The 18,416-nt window shown below is 43.0% G+C and overlaps 1 protein-coding gene across 4 annotated transcripts in view; it reads right to left on the bottom strand.

Moving 5' to 3' along the window:
* Positions 1–18,416, bottom strand: part of LOC142366197 (cysteine-rich motor neuron 1 protein) — a 31,513-nt gene that overhangs the window by 2,806 nt on the left and 10,291 nt on the right. For 2 of the 4 annotated variants that reach the window (XM_075448018.1, XM_075448019.1), the window contains exons 4-13: positions 15,717–15,959; positions 12,369–12,548; positions 10,127–10,330; positions 9,026–9,154; positions 8,574–8,727; positions 6,133–6,254; positions 3,406–3,624; positions 2,334–2,549; positions 1,009–1,242; positions 215–322 (exon numbers count right to left, since the gene is read on the bottom strand). In XM_075448018.1, coding sequence (XP_075304133.1) covers positions 215–322; positions 1,009–1,242; positions 2,334–2,549; positions 3,406–3,624; positions 6,133–6,254; positions 8,574–8,727; positions 9,026–9,154; positions 10,127–10,330; positions 12,369–12,548; positions 15,717–15,959 — 1,809 coding nt within the window. The remainder of the gene's footprint in view (positions 1–214; positions 323–1,008; positions 1,243–2,333; positions 2,550–3,405; positions 3,625–6,132; positions 6,255–8,573; positions 8,728–9,025; positions 9,155–10,126; positions 10,331–12,368; positions 12,549–15,716; positions 15,960–18,416) is intronic. The other 2 variants (XM_075448020.1, XM_075448021.1) reach the window with 1 other exon arrangement.

Consider the following 18,416-nt stretch of genomic DNA (forward strand, 5'->3'; position numbering starts at 1 on the left):
TGGAAGATATTCAGCCTCAGTCATTCAGACTGGAAAATTACTGCAGGGAGTCTCAATGAGAGATCGTGTTTAGACTGTGTGAATTCATAATAAGTTTATCAAGCCATTCCAAACATTAAAGATGGTTATCTCTTTGGCAAAGCAGCCAAATGAAGAACAAGACTGGGCCAGGACTGGGGGAGGTTGAGGAGGGGAAGGTTTAATAAGCAGTTACCTGACTCAGCAGTGATGGTGGTAATCCAGTGTGGAATCGCCGCTTTAGTAGTGACTGTTCCTTTAGGGGCACTGGTGGACACCACCACCGGCACGGATGTTGTCACCTCTGTTCAGACAGGAGTAACATATCAATATGGCTGGTGTTATGCAGAACTAGCCAGGCATAAATATTTCTAACAGCAAGTTATTGTTTACAGTCTCTGATGTCTCAGCTGATAAGCTGTGTTTATAGGACCTGTCCTCTTAACTTCTACTGGACGGGTCTGTGAAGGCATTACGTAAAAAAGCTCTGTTTTCCACCAGGCAACTAACAAAAACAAAAGACCTGGTGGCATGGCACCATACCAGGGGAAACAATAGAGGTTTTCGTCTATGGGAAAAGCTGACATGGAACTTTGCCTTCCTGTGCTGCTGCAGGCGAGAGCATTGCAGGCCGAATCAGTCGGGGACAGGAAAAACGTGTGAATGTGCGGATGCTCGAGGAATGTTTTCGCTCTGAGTGGACTCTGAGTGTGTCGCATGGAATGTTTTGTGAGTGATGGTGTTTGCTTATATAGCAACAGAGTGGCTAGGTCTGACGAACAAACACGCACCCACAATCTTTACACTGGCTACAAACTCTTTTCAATGAATTATAACTGTATCAAGATTATTTTTGGAAACAAAGTGAGAAGTGTAACATACACTACATATAATCTACCAGTTCTTTTAAAATGATAACAATGCCCTGAGTAATTGGCAAGTTCTACACAGCAACTTTAAGAAGGCTGCTTTCTCTTTATTGAGACACACCTAAAAACTCACCGAGACAGTGTGGGCAGCACTGGCCTTTGCGTAAAACTGGTACCCTGCAGTTGGCAGCCGGACAGCGCTGAGAGAAACACTGAATGGTGCCGTTGTTGCAGGTACAGCTGGTGCAGGCGTTGGCCCTCCATGAGTCCCCAGCGAGCAGCACGTCTCCTTCGCTTGTTATGCAGTACTCCTGTTGGCTGTTGTTCACTGGCAGCAAGGGGTTCAGTGTCTCGTCTACAGGTGGAAACAGATGTAAATAGGATTAGCAATGAAACAATGGTTATGACTGTGTGGCATTTCACATTAGAGCCACTTACCTCACCTAATCAAACCTGGAAATGAATGGAAAATGGCCCACTTTTGTCTGAGTTGCATAAGTGTGAGGGTCCTGCTTCCGTATTCAACCCTCCTATATAACATCTCAATCCACAAGGCTTATTGGGCCTTAAAAACTGCTTTCAAGATAAGATGCTTTACTGTATGTCAAACACAAAGGCAAGTGACTCCATATGGCAGATGTCGGTTCAGTCTCCGTCCTTATCTCTGGCTCTTTCATCACACCCCCACAGGCCTGAGATCTATGGCCTTTTCATGACCGGGGGACTTCATTAGCATGTACACACTGCCCTGCTCTACTGTACACATACATCACAGTGCCTGTCAGTGAGATGTGTATTATTCCCACATTCCTGGTGACCAGGCCCATAGATATATCAAAGCCTGGTCTCTGACAGTCTCCTTTTGTGAGGGGAGATTCAGCGATAAGGTGGGCCGGCATTCTCAAGGAGCAGCTCTCAGGCGCAGTCATGCATTGCTGATTTGTGGGCCTCATGTTTGGGAGTGCTTGGGATATGTTGTTTATAAGTTTATAAATGTGTAAGAGATACTGAAGTGTTTGGGCTCAGTTGTAAATAAAAACCTGCATGTGGTTTTGCATTTGTCTACACATTTGTGCCAAAGTATATTCTCATCACAAGAGAAATGGCAAAGATTCAGGAAGATTAGTTGCATTCTTGGCCTTCCAGCAATCAAAGACGAGCCTCTGGTGTGGGTCGCTGTGTGAAAGCTGTCCATATGTGCTACCGCCTGCCTGGAGGATTTCTATGTAAACCCGACTGGTCTTGGCTGGTTTCTTTATGAGTCTGTGTGGCTGACATTGAACTGCCCAACAGAGCAAATTGCAAGCCTTTCTAAAACCACATGCTGATAGCACATCCGAAACAGCTTTATACTTCTCTGCTTCTAACCCAACTTCTGCTCCTACTGAAGTCTTTCACTTCTTTTCTTTCTGAAAGTACCCATCTTAACCTTTTTTTTTTGCTTACCTGGGCACACATAGCAACAGGTGTCCTTGCTCCTGACTGGTGTCTGGCAGAGAGCCGGGGGACACACTTCAGTTTCGCACAGGACACGTCCCTTTCTGCAGGTGCAGCGTGTGCACTCGTCCAGGTTCCAAGTCTCCCCCTCCACGTAAAACTCCCCGCCAGGTGCTCGGCACACCACCATGTCCATCCCCTCTGGCTGACCACTGCCCGACTCATCTGCAGCAGAAATTAGGGGAAGAAGGGAAACCATCACATTTGTCCTCCAACATCCAATTTGCATTCCCACGAGCTTTCACAGGCATTCATTCATTCATTCAACCTTCAACTTCAACAGCTACATGATAACGTGAAACCAAAATATTCAAAAAGTAAACCGAGCCTATTTTGCTAACACCGGTTTAGTTGTAAACAGCTTTACTGTCCAGCAGAGTAGCAGACATCTGCAAAGAGTTAGCCTGCTGTCCCCTGACTGCATAGAGTGCATAGCTTCTGAAAGTTGTAGACATTCTTTCACTTCTAAATATTTGAACAGCCAACTGAGTTGCTTCTCCATAAATATCTCTCATGAGTTGGAGAGTTGTGGATAGAAAAGTTTGCCGAGGGTGACAGTTCTGGACTGCAGATGGGCCAGTTTAGTGCTTGGGCTCTTTTATTACAGAGGCATCATGTTGCATTACGTTCGCAGTTTGGTTATATCTTGCCTAAATAAATATATCGTTCGACAATAGTGGAGCCTGCACAAATGTGTAAGTTACATATGTACCTTGCTGAAATGTTGCCCTATACCACCACAGATGTTAGCCTTTGGGCTATGTCCTATTAAGCCAAACGATTCCTCTCCTTTTTTTTTATGTATGGTTATGATAATAATTTAGATATAAATGCTAAGATAAAAATAATTAACACGAGCGTGGATTAAAGTCACTATGTCACTACTAATACATGCTGAGTGTAGAATTATTATTACCAAGGGACCGACCAAAAGTATGAAAATAATATCCAAGATGTATCAACAAGAAATGATCCTTTAATCCTGTGTAAATAAAGTCATGACTGAAATGCAGAGACGTACCCTCACAGGTAGGACAACACTGGTCAGGCTTAACAACAGGATGAGAGCAGCTGGGCATGGGGCAGGATATGAGCACACACATCTCCCGTCCAGAGTGGCAGTAGCAGTCACGACAGCCGTCGTGCCAGCTATCACCCTCCTCATGACGTTGCCCATTGGAAGTTAGGCAATAGCTGGGAGCCTGGGTCGGGACGGTGGTGCTTGGGACATGGCCACTTTCTAGAAACACAAAAATGAAAGGCACAGACATTAATGGGGCGGCACAGGACTTGTAGACAGCTATTTCATGTACTGAAACTTTCCCCAGTCCATATTTGGTCATCCTTCATTGTTAATTAAAGTCTATAATGCAGCCAAAAATGAAGATGGATAAATATCCCACGTTCTTTGGAAGCTGACAAAAAAATGAATAGGTAACTAACATTTTATACTTTCCTTTGGCCGGATACACGACTTTACTATGTCATTTAAAAAGAAAAAAAAAGAGCGGGAGGGGAAGCCATTAAAGTGTTGGGATCATAAAACACCAATTATAGCTAGAAAAATAAATTGAAAGAAAATTTTAGATTTAAGTCCTTTCATATGATGAATTATGGTTCTGTATATCCTATGATGAAGGGAAAAAAAGCTTTGCATTTAGAGAATTTGACCAGAACTTATCATTACTGCCACTGGGGTACTTCTGGGTCATTTCACTAAGTTAGGAACCTTCCTAAAAGACAAAAAAACAAAAGACCATTCGACTGCACCCAGTGACCTTATTGTCACAGCACAACTTTTTAAGGTGGAAGAAAACTGGAATAAACTAGAACCCAGTGAGCGGCACAGTTTAGGCAGATGTCTGGATGCATCTTTTATAGTTATATCTGAAAAAACCATGCGAAAAATTGAATTAGATTCAATTCAATCATACTTCCAAAAAATAGTTGTTGTTTTTTTGTGGCTAAATGTTTTGGTAGAGAACAGAGAGGCATATTCATGAGTTTTGAAATCCAGTAAAGAGTGATTTATTTGGAGTGGGTAGTGGTCAGCGTGTTTGTGGGGAGGAGGAGCCAGGTGCACTGCTGTCCTTGCCATACAAGAAAACAGTATGAGGTCGAAGTATTTATAATGCAGCTAAATTGGCTAAATAAACACGTCACATAAAATGTGGCTGAGCAGAGATATAGATATAAAGTTAAACACCAACACGAACCAAAACAAGCAAACATAAAACTTTCCGTCTCACAGCAGAGCAGCAAAAGGTCACACGGAATCGAAGGTGCATCTTAGGATCACAAGTTCAGCACTGCCTAAAGTCGCTTTCTCAGTTTAGCTTCTACTCCAATACAGCTTATCATTCAAACATCGTGGTGTAGCTCCTGTAAGCTACAGCACAATGTTTGTAAGGTGGTTGTTAGAAAAAAGATAATTAAGTGAAACAGACAAGTTTTCATCAGCGGCATCCCATGAATGAGACATTTTTCCTTAATTGTGTTCTGGTGAGGTCCTTTGAAGGTCATCAAACTCAGTAGGTAAGACACTTTCAACAGTTTATTATCAAACCTCCATTTAACCAAGACTCCTGTGATGGTAAGAATGTCCTGGCCAAGACAAGTAGCAGCTCAGTAAATTTTACATGTACACATCATATGAAACGAACAACAAGGCCATCAAAACTATAAACATCCCAAAGCAAAGGCAACAGACACTTATTTGTCAAGTCAATGCTTTAGTAAGACCTGCTCTTTAAGATTTAAGCAGTTTTTGAGCTGATTCCAAGTGTGACCACTTAGTCTCACAAGGTGCGTTATACAGTATTATAAGCTTGTTGTATAGACATAAAGCCTGATGGGGCATAGATACAGCACCATACACCACAGCATCATCAGCATAAAAGTGAAAATTGGCATTTGATTTTTTTAATATTCAAGGGGTCCCAAGACCGACCCCTGAGGAGCACCCTTGATTACAAAGAGGTATTTGGAACTGATGTCTCTGAAAATTTTGAATCAGGCAGATCAGTGTGTACAAACCGTCCCACAGTGTGGTCAGACACATCAGCACTAATGGGTCCTCGAATTAATACTGCATGTGTCAAAATCAATAAAAAGGACTGCACAGTGTTGCTAATTGTCCCCAATAGGCCCACTGGACTACATTTGTATGAATACTAAAAAATGCAAAAGAAAACCAACAAAAAACACTATATTCATCATACTGTACAATGCCATCTGGCCATCTTTCTGTCTAAAACACTGCATTTTGGCTTCTGTCTGTTCAATTTTTATTTTTATTTTTTACACAAAAAGGTTCGCAAACTAAAAGAACATTCAAACGGGGAACAATCTACTTAAACGTAAGTGCTGTATTATCCATTGTTAGTGATCTCAATTCACAATAATCATGTAAATGTTCTTATTTTACCCCATGCATTCCACAAATTTCATGAATTTTAGTTTGGCAATTTTTGTGTAATATTAATGATCCACATACTAAAGGCCCCAGTCACAAACCTCCACTTCCGCTCTCAGTAAGGACAAAGGAACCTGGGCACAGTTAAAAGTTGAAAGGCATGTACCTTTAGCAGGCAGATGTAAACAAAGTACCCAACCTCGGTGAATTACGGGCTGTGTGGGACTTCGATTCTGATCGTTTTTACGACTCATTTGCAACTTTTTCTTGTTACCATACCCTTGTGTTTCTTTAACTATGATGAGTATCTGACTTCCAAGAGGATTCTCTTACCTTTACACATGCAGATGGAGCAGCCCTTCCTGTTCTGACGATAGCCATTGTTGCAGTGCTTGTCACAGGTAAAGGGAGGACACTTGACACAGCGACACATCTCACAGCCATGCTTATTCCTCCTACAGGATGACAACCAGTGAATCAAAGTCAGTTTTCTACAACAGTTGAGTCAGGAGGTCAGAAATACCAGCCAAATGGAGTTCGAGATCAGTGGAACAGACTGGTGTTGTGACACAGTGAAACCCAGATGCTCAAGTCATGAATAATCAACATCTGGACCTACTTTGCCCCCTCCATATTAGCTCCCTTTGAAGAACGGCAAATAAAAGGCCAAACATGTGAGATGCCTGTGGTTTGCACATCATACCAGCCTTAAAGAGTTTGAAAGGGGCAATCTAAAGCCAATTCAGATGCTTCCAATTCATCCCGTTACCATCTTTATTGCTCCTAAAGCCTCTGGCAAACATACAGTATGAAGGCATTAGTGAGCAGTGGCCAGATAAGATCTTATGCAGATAATGAGAGCTTGTTGTTGCAGAAAAAAAAAAGTGGGAGATAGAGGCTTCTAACGGTCATAGCTGATGGCTGATAATTTTACTTAACTGACCAGGAAAGTAACTCAAAAGAGCAACTCTAAAGAGATAAGCTTGCATATACAGAGAGGAACAGTATGAAGTAAAGAAGCTGTAGAAGCTGGAAACAGACCAGTTGGATTCAATTAACTACCTAATAAAACATGGATGAGCTGCAGGTTGATAAACTGTCAAAACCCAGATAAAAGAATGACCCCATTCTCCCCTTCTCTCATTCTAGACTTCCTCACCATCCCTCCCCGTCTCGTTCATTCTCACTGAGCCTTCTTCTCTGCCTTCATCTCCAGGTAAGTGATGATGCCCATTTCATGCTGAGGCCTCCTAAAGCCTCGGTAATTACCCCTATTAATCTTCATCTGCCAAAATCAGACCCTGAAACCTATGATGCGTACATTATAGAGGACACAAAATTCAGGCTCAGCAAACAGAGGAACCTATCTATGCTGAAGCAGCAATAACAGCTACAGAAACAACACTACGAGAGGCTGAACAGCGTCTCACTGTACAAACACAGAGACAGAGTCAGTCGACCTTGGAGCAACGCTTTGTTTAAAGATGGTATGAGGAATGCCAAGCAGTGCTTTGGGCTCCAGGGGGATAGAGGAGTTTGAGGAGACATTTGGGGCCCCGGCCTTAGATTGCTGGCTCAGCACAACTTCCAGTGTGGCGCAACTGTGACGGCCAGCACAATGCCATCGAGGACCCAAGTGGTCAGAGTCCAGATTTTGAGCGATAAAGAGATAAAGAGCTTAAACACTTCTTAAGCGGCAGGTATTACCCTTAAAAAATTAAAAATTAAAAAAATTAAAATGTTAACACAAGGGTTTTGCTCATGTATGTTAATTTTTACAAGGTTTGTATTCATCCTGCTTTGGATATGTACATTAATATACTTACAGGACGTCATTAATGCATTCAGTACAAACACAGAGATCATTTGCTCTTTCTGTTCCATTGTGGTGGCCACATGGAGGAGTCCTGTGTTAAAGGACAGATCTGCACTGTGAGACCGGCAAGCTCTCAAAGGATTTCAGACTTCTGAAGCAAGACCTGAACAGCTGCTTCTAAAGGATAAAGCCACGACTTCCTGCCCCTCTTTTCGCCAAAGGATTTTCCTCATCCTCGCTCCTCTCTTCTGCAGACTCATCTTTAGCTTTGGCTCCGGAGAGCACGATCGGGATATCAGGAGGATCCCGACAATATACATTTCATAAAGGCCACTTTTGTCCTGATGTGTTTTTTATCATTGTTTTGAGACAGGATGATGATTTATGAAATGAGAGTGGTGCCTGGGGACCAGGCGTCCCCATACAAAGCACTTCCAGATGTTTGATTGGGTTAAATGGGATTAGGAGGAGAGGAGTTGCAGGGGGTTGGGAGGCTAATGTGGACCTCACAGAAATGTACTCGCACACAAACAGACATGCATGCACTTGCATGTAGATTTAGAAACCCGGGAATGGCCACCAAGGTAGGTAAGCTCTTTGATCTTGCATTGGAAGAACTGTTCTCACTAACTAATGAACTGGCACTGGCTGCAAGGCACCACAAAAAAATACTGAACTTATTATAGCATCGTAGCAAGAGGTGTCAAGCCAAAATAACTTAAAAGCTCGATTTTTACATGGTTCATTCAGAAATGAATCAAGTTTCAATTGAATAACACAATTTCCGAAGACTGCAACTCACATAAGCTTTTCTGTGTAATGAGTGTGTAAAAGCAAACCAGCATGCTACTTTACTGACAGAGACAGATGCTTTTAAACAGACTGAAAGCATGGATGAGAAATGGGTCTAGCTGGACTCTGACGATGAGAAACCCACAGGGTCAGAGGGTGTACGTACACATATCCATAAGGGCAGGTCTTTGTGCAGGTCAGAGGTCGGCACTTGGGCGTGGGGATGCTGCACTTGCACACCTCACAGCCAAAGTCATCCCTCTCATATCCCATTGGGCATTGCAGAGAACAGTATTTTCCCAGGTCAGGACAGGAGTCATCTGAAAGAGTTGGGAGAGAGGTCATCTGATCATGGGCGCAACAATCCATCAAAAAGCCAAAGCATGATTTGCTATGCTCACGGGAACATTCCCGCGACAGAGAGCCTTGCAGACACAAATAAGCTGTGATGGATATCAGCATACCTATGCTTCAGTCAAAACCAAGTGGTTGCCAAATTCTTTAGACACCGGTAGCAGCAAACAGGTAAATACACGTATCAATTCTTCACTCGTCTGAAAGTGATTCCCTGAAATTTAACCCTTGAGGTTCAACGAAGAATGAGGAAACACAACTTACTGTTGAGACACTGGCAGAGGAGACATCCACTTTTGTCTTGATGGAAGCCATAGGGGCAGTCATTCCCTGACAGGGAGCAGTTTTCCAGGGGCGGGCACAACATGGGGCTAACTGTTTCATAAGAAGGCTCTGGAGAACAAAGAGATGATGGAGGGAGGGTCATTTGCAAGAGGAAAAACTCAAGGACAAAAATTTAGGTCACAAATTGGAATGGACATGGTAAGTATTTGGGTTTAATAAACCAAACTCCTCTTTGAAATGCAAAGATACTTTCAATGCATATTACAAAATTGGAAATAGTTCTGTTTACAGTGTGTGCGTGTGTGCACATGCAAGTGCGCGCTTGAAGTCTCTCAGTTGTAATGTTTCATCCATATTCCTCGTGCCAACTGTAATAGCTACTCCTTTACACTGCCCAAAACAGTAATTACAGATAAATGTTGAGCAATTACACTAGGGTGGGTCGCACCGTGAGAGGTATTATACTTCTCTGTCTTATTGTGCAGAGCAGTCTCCCATTAATAAGTCAAGTGTGTCTTGCAGATGTACAGTATAAGCTCCATGACAACCAGTGAAGATGAGCAAGTGTCCGCTGGGATAAGTCATATTCAAGAAACTGCTCCACATCGCCTTGATCTCGGGCCAGTTTTAGAGTGAATCCGCAGTAAATGAGGACAGAACTAAAGGCACACATGCACCCTCACTTCTGCCATCAAACACCTCTGGCCACGTTCTGTGGGAGGAGCAGTTCAACGAGCTGTGACTAATTATGCCAAAAAAAAAATCCACTTCAATTATGCAGCCTCCTGCTTTAAAAGCATGCTGTAACCTCACTCACACAGGTGGGTCTCATTTTGGTGGGCAAGGGTAATAAAGGAACATAAAGAACCCTGCAGCTTGAAGAATGCTCTGTGGCCTCCTCTTTAATGAGCCCACGCCGACATGCTCACTGTAGCAAAGCTGTGGGGCCACATGAGCCTTCAACATGTGGTATGCGGGTTAATGTGTAGCTCATATAGATCATAAAGATTTTTTTTTCTGCGTAACAGACAGAAGACTCTTAAAAGACAAGCTCTACTTGGTGCGAAGACCCACAAATACCTTCGCAGAAGGGACAGCACTCTCCGGGGATCTTCACAGGGTTTTGGCAACTCTGTTTGCAGGCCATGGCTGTACAGTGTGGTTCTCCATCCACACACTGGCAGAAGGTGCAGTCGTCCTCTTTCCACTGCTCCTCATGGGCTCGCAGCTTATTGTTGACCCAGCAACTGGCTTTAGTGCTGTCCATGGACAGTAACTCCACATCTAAGAGGGGTAAAAAAAAAAAAGACATGTACGTATGAATTTTGGGGGAAAGCGAGAGAACAATCTTTGACTGGATTGTCAGCTGAGTAATTTGTAAAGTTTGGTTTAGCAACCGTGGTTGAAATCTTTTAAATCCAACCCAAAGCTGCAGTGTCCAATGTGTCCATACACGTCTCTACTTTGACTGAATAACAGGAGGCAGAGTGAGCACAGAGAGGCAGGATACTCCACATGGAAGCTAACAAGATATGGAAATTGGCCTTTGACCAAGAGCTAAGGAAAAAACACTGATGATTTCAGATTACTTATTTACATTTATAAGTGGGGAGAGGCTCTTGGCTTTATGATAACATATGTATGGATTTAAGTTCAAATGGGGCGGGGGTGAAGTTTGGGGTATTCTGTCGTCCTGAGGGAGATTTAGTAATTGGAAACACAGAGAGGCTGATGACTTTCATAACGTCTTGTCTCAACAGTGTCAACTCACACTTTTAGTAAAAGTTTGAACTCATCCATGTGAGTTTTAGCTGTGATCTCTCAGGTCGAAGGCTAGTAAAGAATTTCATACCCTAAATTTCTCAACATAGCAAAGCAAGCAGGATTTATTCATTTTTTTTTAGATCTACTCATTAGCCTTACGTTGAAGCCATGAAGTCTTAAATAGTTTAAAAGCCAATCTGAGAAGCTATTTTGCTCAGCTGGAGGTAATGGATGACGCCTGAGCCCAGCTCTGAGAGCCTTGCTTCTTAATTTGCAGTTTAATTGGTTTTTCAGGGAAGTTAGAAGGCAGCCTCAGCCCTTTCCCTGTGTCAGTGTTGAAAAATACATATTTCTGTGTGTTCACATGTATGGCACAACTTATTAAGAGTGTGAAAGGGAAAAAGTTCTCTTGTCCTCTCATAGAGGCTAAAACTTTGTCTGTTGAGGTTCCAATATAATTTCCTTTTGGGATAAATAAAGGATTTTTTCCCTTCTTCCCATCTTTTTTTTTACTCATACTTAATTCTTGCTTTAATGTTACTGTTATAACAGAAACTTGAAAGGTTTACATGCTTAATATTAGCAAACAGATCTAAAAATAAAATAAATAACGGCTGGTTGAAAGTGATGGAGCATTTTCAAAATGGTCATTGTGGGGCTCACAATACAAGTACATAATATTTTCTAGTTGGATTACTGACTAAGTTTGATTCCCCACACCATGTTGACCTGGCTAAGGGTCAAACACTTACTAAATTACTTCTAAATTCAAGCTGCAGTCACTGATAATATTAGAACAAGGTGAAAATTACATTCGAGTTTGGCATGTGTTAGTGGAAGTCTCATCTTCAGTTCACCTGTAGCTCTGTCTTTAGTTATCACATATCAAAAAATACTATAGAAATGTTTGTGCATACATACATTACTTACATTACAACATTACTTTGAGTGTTAAAGACACTTTTCTCTGTAAAAAATGGTAGCTTTCATAACCAAATGATGAAAGAATCCATACCATCTATACAGCTGCAGACTAGAAGATGTAGCTCCAACACTGACTGCTCAGCAGTCTTTTTCTTTGTCCTCCTCCCTCCCTCATGCATCTGATTAACTGTAGCCATGCAGGCAGAGGCCAAAGCTGGCTACCATCTCCAGCCAAGGGCTTCTGGAAAACTGTAATGTGGTTGCCATATGCGCAGCATGCCCTTTTCGTTTAACAATGCCAAAAACACATTTCAGAGCACCCTACCTGGCTTTGAGCACATGTGTTTTTGCAAGTGTCTCCCCATTAAGCCAGATCCAGATCTTACAAAGCCAAGCCGCACACACTGAAAGTCTCCCCAGTGTAAATGAATCCCTGGCGGTCTCCTCTTACACGCCACGTATGTTAACAACTATGGAAGCCGGTTATACGAGGGAGCCATCAAGGTGGGGTCTCTGGGTGTGAGTGTCAGGTAAAATAGATTTTGAATCGGCTTTAAATTACACTGTTTGAACAGTCTGATGTTCATCAAAATGATGCCACATTTGAACAAGATAACAACAGAAATGAGTGTACCTATGCAGACGGGGCAGCACTCGCCCTCAGGAATGTAGAAGTTTTCACAGTCCAGCTCAGCACACTCTGCCTTGGAGCAGAAGGAGATTCCTCCTCGGCACTGACACAGCCAGCAAGGGTCCATGCGGTACACCTCTCCCTCTTGGAACTCTTTTCCATTGTGGACGCACTTGGGAGAGACTGAGGAGAGGAACATGGAAAAGAGGAATGTAGTCAAGATTAAACTGAATTCCATGTGGGAAGGAACACACACTGCAGTTTATGATAAGTGCATGACACCAGAACTTTCTCATCATGACTATGGTACGTGAGAAAAAAAAAAAATCACAACTGTGTACAATCAATGACAGATAAATAAAAATCTGATTGCATCTTATTGATGAGGGAATGTTTTATCTAATCTGAATGGTGCTGAGGAGCAGTCGGATGGCTGAAGTTAGGCCTTTGGAGTGAAAAATGGCATTTATCAGACAATGAAACCGAGTCAGTGGGGAAACATTTCACAGGGATCTATCAAATCTTGAAAGGTCTCTGGACACTTGCAGAGCAGAGTAAAAGAAAAACAGTATGAGTCTGAGGCTTTGGCAGAATCTGGGCTCATGTGTTCTGATGGCAGGTAGAGTGAATCAATGCTCTGCCCTGTCTTTCTCAAAAGCATTAAAGCATTTAGCTTTCAGCTTCAGCTTTCAGTTGCATTCTCCCAACCTTGAAATAAAATTTGCTTCGTCACATCCCTTTTGGAAATGGTTCAATAAGTGTCAGTGTGTTTCTGGATCTAAGCATGGAGGAGGAAGACAGTTGGAGGAGAGGCTGAAAAATAACCACAGAAATGCCAAAAGTTGCAGTTTTCTCAAAATGAAAGTAACAGGCTCAATCGTTTGAAATTAATTAGGGTATTTTTGTGTCCAGAGATGGAAAGACTACAGCATAACAACTAAATGGTAACTGTAAACTATGCAATTAAATTCACCACAGTGGTTTGGGTGGCTCAACATTATGAGATCAAAAGTAACCACATCGTACCTTTTAATCTAACACACTTCAACATGAGGAAAGTGTGACAATGTGGTTATGTAAGAAAGTCTCCACACTCACAGAGGAGTACTAGCTAGGTGAATAAATGTACTGCACAGATGGAGGCGAATGCGGGGGCAGAGCTTTCTATAAATAAGAGCAGAGGTTACAGCAGCATCTGTATGCCATACCTTTGAGTGCAGACTCAAAGCGTCTGCGCCAATGACCCCATGCCTCCCGACAACCAGAGCTGCGCGCTTAACACGAAGCAGGTGCGGCAGCTGAGTTGAAAGTCAAGAGGGGATTTGCTGATCTTTTATTCTCCTCCTTGCCATTTTTTTTTGTCTTTTTTCTCCCCAACTCTTTATTTCTGCTGCCCCGCTTTGCGTGCAGCAAAACCAAGCAGAGAAAATGCAATAAGCACTTTGGCTGGCCGAAATCAAAAGGCGAGTTAATGGTTCTTTAACGCTCACAGAAGCAATAGGAAGTCACATGAGGGGATGCTCACATGTGATTTCCGCAGTGTTTGTTAATGGTAATCCCTAAAACAACTTGTGGCTAAATTCCATTCATGCTTTTTGATGTTCAGTCTTCTTTAAATTAAGGTGAGGATTGGATGTGGAGATAAACGGGCAGTAAAACATTGTCCAAAAGCTTTTCTAAATCATTCACAATGAACTGGTATTCTGGTGGTGCACAGGGCATAAAAACCAAACCCACTCTGAGAAACTTTTCCCAGGAATGAATAATGAAGGGATTTGTCAGCATCAGCTTTAGAAATAGAAATAGCTAAACTCATGTCACTAACAAAACCACTTATCAACTTCTGAGAACAGGGCTATTGTAGACTGCATGTTTATAACTAAGTCAAGCTGAGCTCCCTGAGAATCATTAGTGTGGTGATCTCAGCCTTGTTGCTTAACACCAGCATAAATCTCAACGCAACATGTGCAGTGCGGAACCAAATTTGCATCCCCTCCTGACAACAGGGGACATATTCAGAAGATGTGCCAGCAGAAAGTGGTGATAAACAGCAGCTAAACAGGATCAAACGGGATCATCTGTAACGTCCAATGACATTAGGTCAGGACTGTTAAATATAGCAGTTCTTCAGCCAATAGTGAAGCAGAGTTCATTGTTCATGGAGGCCAAAAGACACAGGTGGAGCATATTGAAAGTGCACACACTGACCCTGACTAAATATCAGCCCGCAGCCAAGTGGGCAATGGAAACAAGTTAATCAGTCCAAGCCTCCCAGAGACACAATGTGTGGTGAGTGTGTTCTATTGAAAGATGGCATTTCAAAGCAATTTAGACTTTATAAGATGCAGTATTTGCAGATGGGGCTTTGGAGACCACTGCAGGAATGGGGAGCTGACAAGGGAGCCCAGTGCGTGTCCTTGTCCATGTTCCCGTATGTGGAGCTCTCTGACATGCCATGCAGTCATGCAGGCCTAACGGACAGTAGAAGCAGCACAAAAGGCATCAAGCTCCAGGTCCAAAGAGCAGCAGACACTTGTTATCAAAACACTGATCCCATGGCCCCCACGGCTGCCATTCAGCCCCCGCCGGCCTGCCGGACTCGATTACCCTCCCCACTGGCAGACTGGAGCACATAAAAAGCATTCCCATCAATGAACTGTTGAACCTTTTCCCTTCTGGATGTGTGACCAGACAGGAACCCTTTGACACTGCACTTCTGTTGAGCAAATTCATAGCCTAAGCACTTTTCTGGTCACTGGGCTTGTTAAGTCCATTAATTCCAGGACACGGCACTCATTTATACATCTGGAGGGGCCAGAATGGGAATTTGTTCTGTTGGTAAAACACTGAATATTTGTTGGGGGCACAGAGTAAACAGGCCAATACCACAGGTCCCCTCCCTTTCCTCCGGACTCTCCTGGCTGCCTCTGCTTCATGACAGAGGCACGCCGAAGTTTAAACATCTGTTCTCTCTTACGTCTTTTTCCCCTCTGTATTTCCTCTACCCCGGTTGCACCAGATGAGAAAATGGTACACCAGCTAATTTGAGAAAAGCCTGTTTTTTTTTTTGTTTTGCTTCTCTTTCGGCAACCCTAAAAAAAAAAAAAAAAAAGGTCTTTGAATCATGGCCCTTTAACTCTCTGGGGCATTGACCCTGCGTGATAAACAGCCAAACAGTAATTATCCAATCAGCAACTTTCCTTTTTCCTGTGGACAAAAGTAGGAAGGAAAGCCTTACATGAAGGAAACTAATCGCCTTCAATAACACCATGCATATAACACCAACTGTGCAAAAGCCGCTGATAGCGGGAGAGCAATCAAAGTGTAAATTGAGCATCTCAGTGCAATCACCTTTTTGGCACTCAAAGACATCACAGCAATCCCCTGGCTGACCGCTGGCCTCACTAATTGATACAGGGTGCTGTCCGCCTGGACACTGTGGCTTGTGGCAGGTTTGGAGGTCGCAAGTGCATTGGGCTGGTATGGAGGGGCAGCAACCAGCAGGGGGTGTATAACTCTTGGTGAGAACTGAACCCACAGGGCAGGAGGGCACCTGAAGAGCAGGACATGTCACCCCAGCACACCTCAGCTCCTCTGCAAAGAAAACACACACATGGTTATACATGCAACTTTAGGCCAAACGGAAGCTCAGAGGAGACAGAGCCTTTTCTGTTGCCGGTCCGAAACTTTGGAACGACCTCCCGTTTCACATTAGACACGCCCCTTCACTGCCCATTTTTAAAACCCGTCTTAAGACCCATTTTTATTCCCTGGCTTTTAACCCAGCATGAGACTCTGTTTCTAGTGTTGTTTTATTGTTTTTATTATTTTAATATTGTTGTTGTTTATTGTTGTTTTTACATTGTTTTTGTGTTTTAAGCCTTCTTTTATTTTGTGTTGTACAGCATTTTGTTTCAGCCACAGCTGTGTTAAAAGGCTATATAATAAAGTTGATGATGATGATGATGATGTGCAGGTTGGTGAGGAGAATACAAGTTTATGCAAACACGAACAGTGAAAGGAACAGACACGGATTGAGTTTTTCCTTTCATTTTCCCATTTCGGGTGACACTACCTTCAACTGCTTTTGGCTCTGACAGTGCAATCACTGTTCTCTCAGAGGAAGGAGGGGAGCTGCTGTGCTTACATGTTAGGGTGCATGTCTGTGTGAGACGGCTGTCTGCTTGTAGTGTCAGCTGAGCCACTTTAGACCGATGCTGCTCACATTACAGACTAAAAGGCTGAGTTCACACACTCACCCAACACAAACTGTGCACAGTCATCAGATCCACACTTCAGTCCGTGACAGCTTTACGGCATCGTGTCAAGGAAGCGAGAGCGCAGCGCTCTCTCAACACGACAAGGCTCTCCGCATATCCTGTCGACTCGACTCTGATCCCACCCTGCCTGGCTCAACTGGCCCATAATCCAAACAGCCCCTCATGCTCTGAAACCAGTCATTAATAGCAGCCAACCTTCAACAGAGCTTTTCTTCATACCAGCTTACAGACTCCCCTTCACTTAGCATACCAGGGCATGTTTGTCTATTCATCTGCAGAGCCAACATAATAGCGCTGATACCCCTTGTTAGGGGGGGAAATAGGTGCAGGGGTACAGCTAATCTGAGCAAGGGTATATTTTGGAGCCTTTTCAGGAAAATAAAAAGTGGATCAACCCTCTTTACAGATATTGCATGAGAAAAGTAGCTTCTTTAGAAAGGATGGATTACTCAAACCAAAGGGATGTGTTTGTTTTGGTTCTCGGTGTTGTTGTAATGTACACAAGACAGGCAGAGCAGAGGTATTGTGGAAAACAGAGTGACGTCCTATCCTGTTATCAATCAACTACTATTTATGGCTAGTTATCTCCAGATCTCCCAGGTGAAAAATGCAGATGATGAACATTTTGCAGCACGTTTAGAGGAAGAGTGGAGAAAGAGAGGAAAGGCAGTATTTACATGCGTGGGGATCATGGCTGAAAATGTGATCATCCATATCTAGTTGAAATCATCCCATTTACAGGAGAAAATGTGTCAACAAATGGCTGCAGCATGTGGAAGTTAAATCAAGAGGGTTATAATTCGGTTATGAGAGATGCTTGACAATCTTTGCATACATCTGGTTTTTGAGGAGAGGGAATGTAACAGGCTGAGATTGCATAACAGAGTTTGGGGTTTTAGTTCCACAAAGTTTCCAGAGTTTTGCTGATGGTCTGCCCAGACTGATGCTGGCTCCACAGCGCAATACGAGTCTCTCAGAGGATACGTCTGTAACCTGACATTTAAAGAACGGTAAATGGATCCCTCTGAGTTTTGCCACCAGTAAGCAGGTTGAGGATCCAGACAGCTCATGCCCTGATAATGATTCTGCCCTGCTACAAGTTGGCCAATGAATCAAACCATGCATTCTTATTTATTACATTTTCAAAAGATAGATTCTGTCGTCTCACCTGATGCTCTGTTGGGTTGTGGCTAAGTACCTGTTTGATTTCTGCCTGACTTAGAATAAACAGAGGAGAACTTCTCTGGCTGTGACTGCTGTAGTCCGGTGGGTGGAGGTAACATAACTGACATAAGAAATTGAAGAGAAGGGAAATGTTGAATTTTTCTGGCGCCGGATAAATACGGCAGGAGTGTGAGGTATCTGTTACTGTAATGTTTACTCAAGCAACCGTGGAACAGTGAGGACTGCCACAAAGCTCTCATTGATAAACTCTCTAGCTGAATAGTGTCATACAAAATGAGGGAAAACCCTTGAATTAAGCAAGGCTACAACCCTTTTAACGGTTTTTGGCCTATTTTCTATGCTGGACCAAAATAAACTTCACTTGGAAGTGCTGATTGCCGATGTTTTACTTCCAATAAAGTCCAACACTGTCTGCTGCTGCTCAGTTTAAGACTGGTTTTGCATATGAAAACCTCAGGCTTTTAAAAGCCACAGAAAATGCGCTGGGACAATCTTGCGCAAGGTTCCGCACTGAAAAACACTTTCTGTGTATTGTATGTGCCTCCGAGAAGGCTGATTACTCTTTCAGTGGTGATAATGGCTGGGG

Source organism: Odontesthes bonariensis, chromosome 17 (assembly GCF_027942865.1).
Source record: "Odontesthes bonariensis isolate fOdoBon6 chromosome 17, fOdoBon6.hap1, whole genome shotgun sequence".
NCBI lineage: Eukaryota > Metazoa > Chordata > Actinopteri > Atheriniformes > Atherinopsidae > Odontesthes > Odontesthes bonariensis.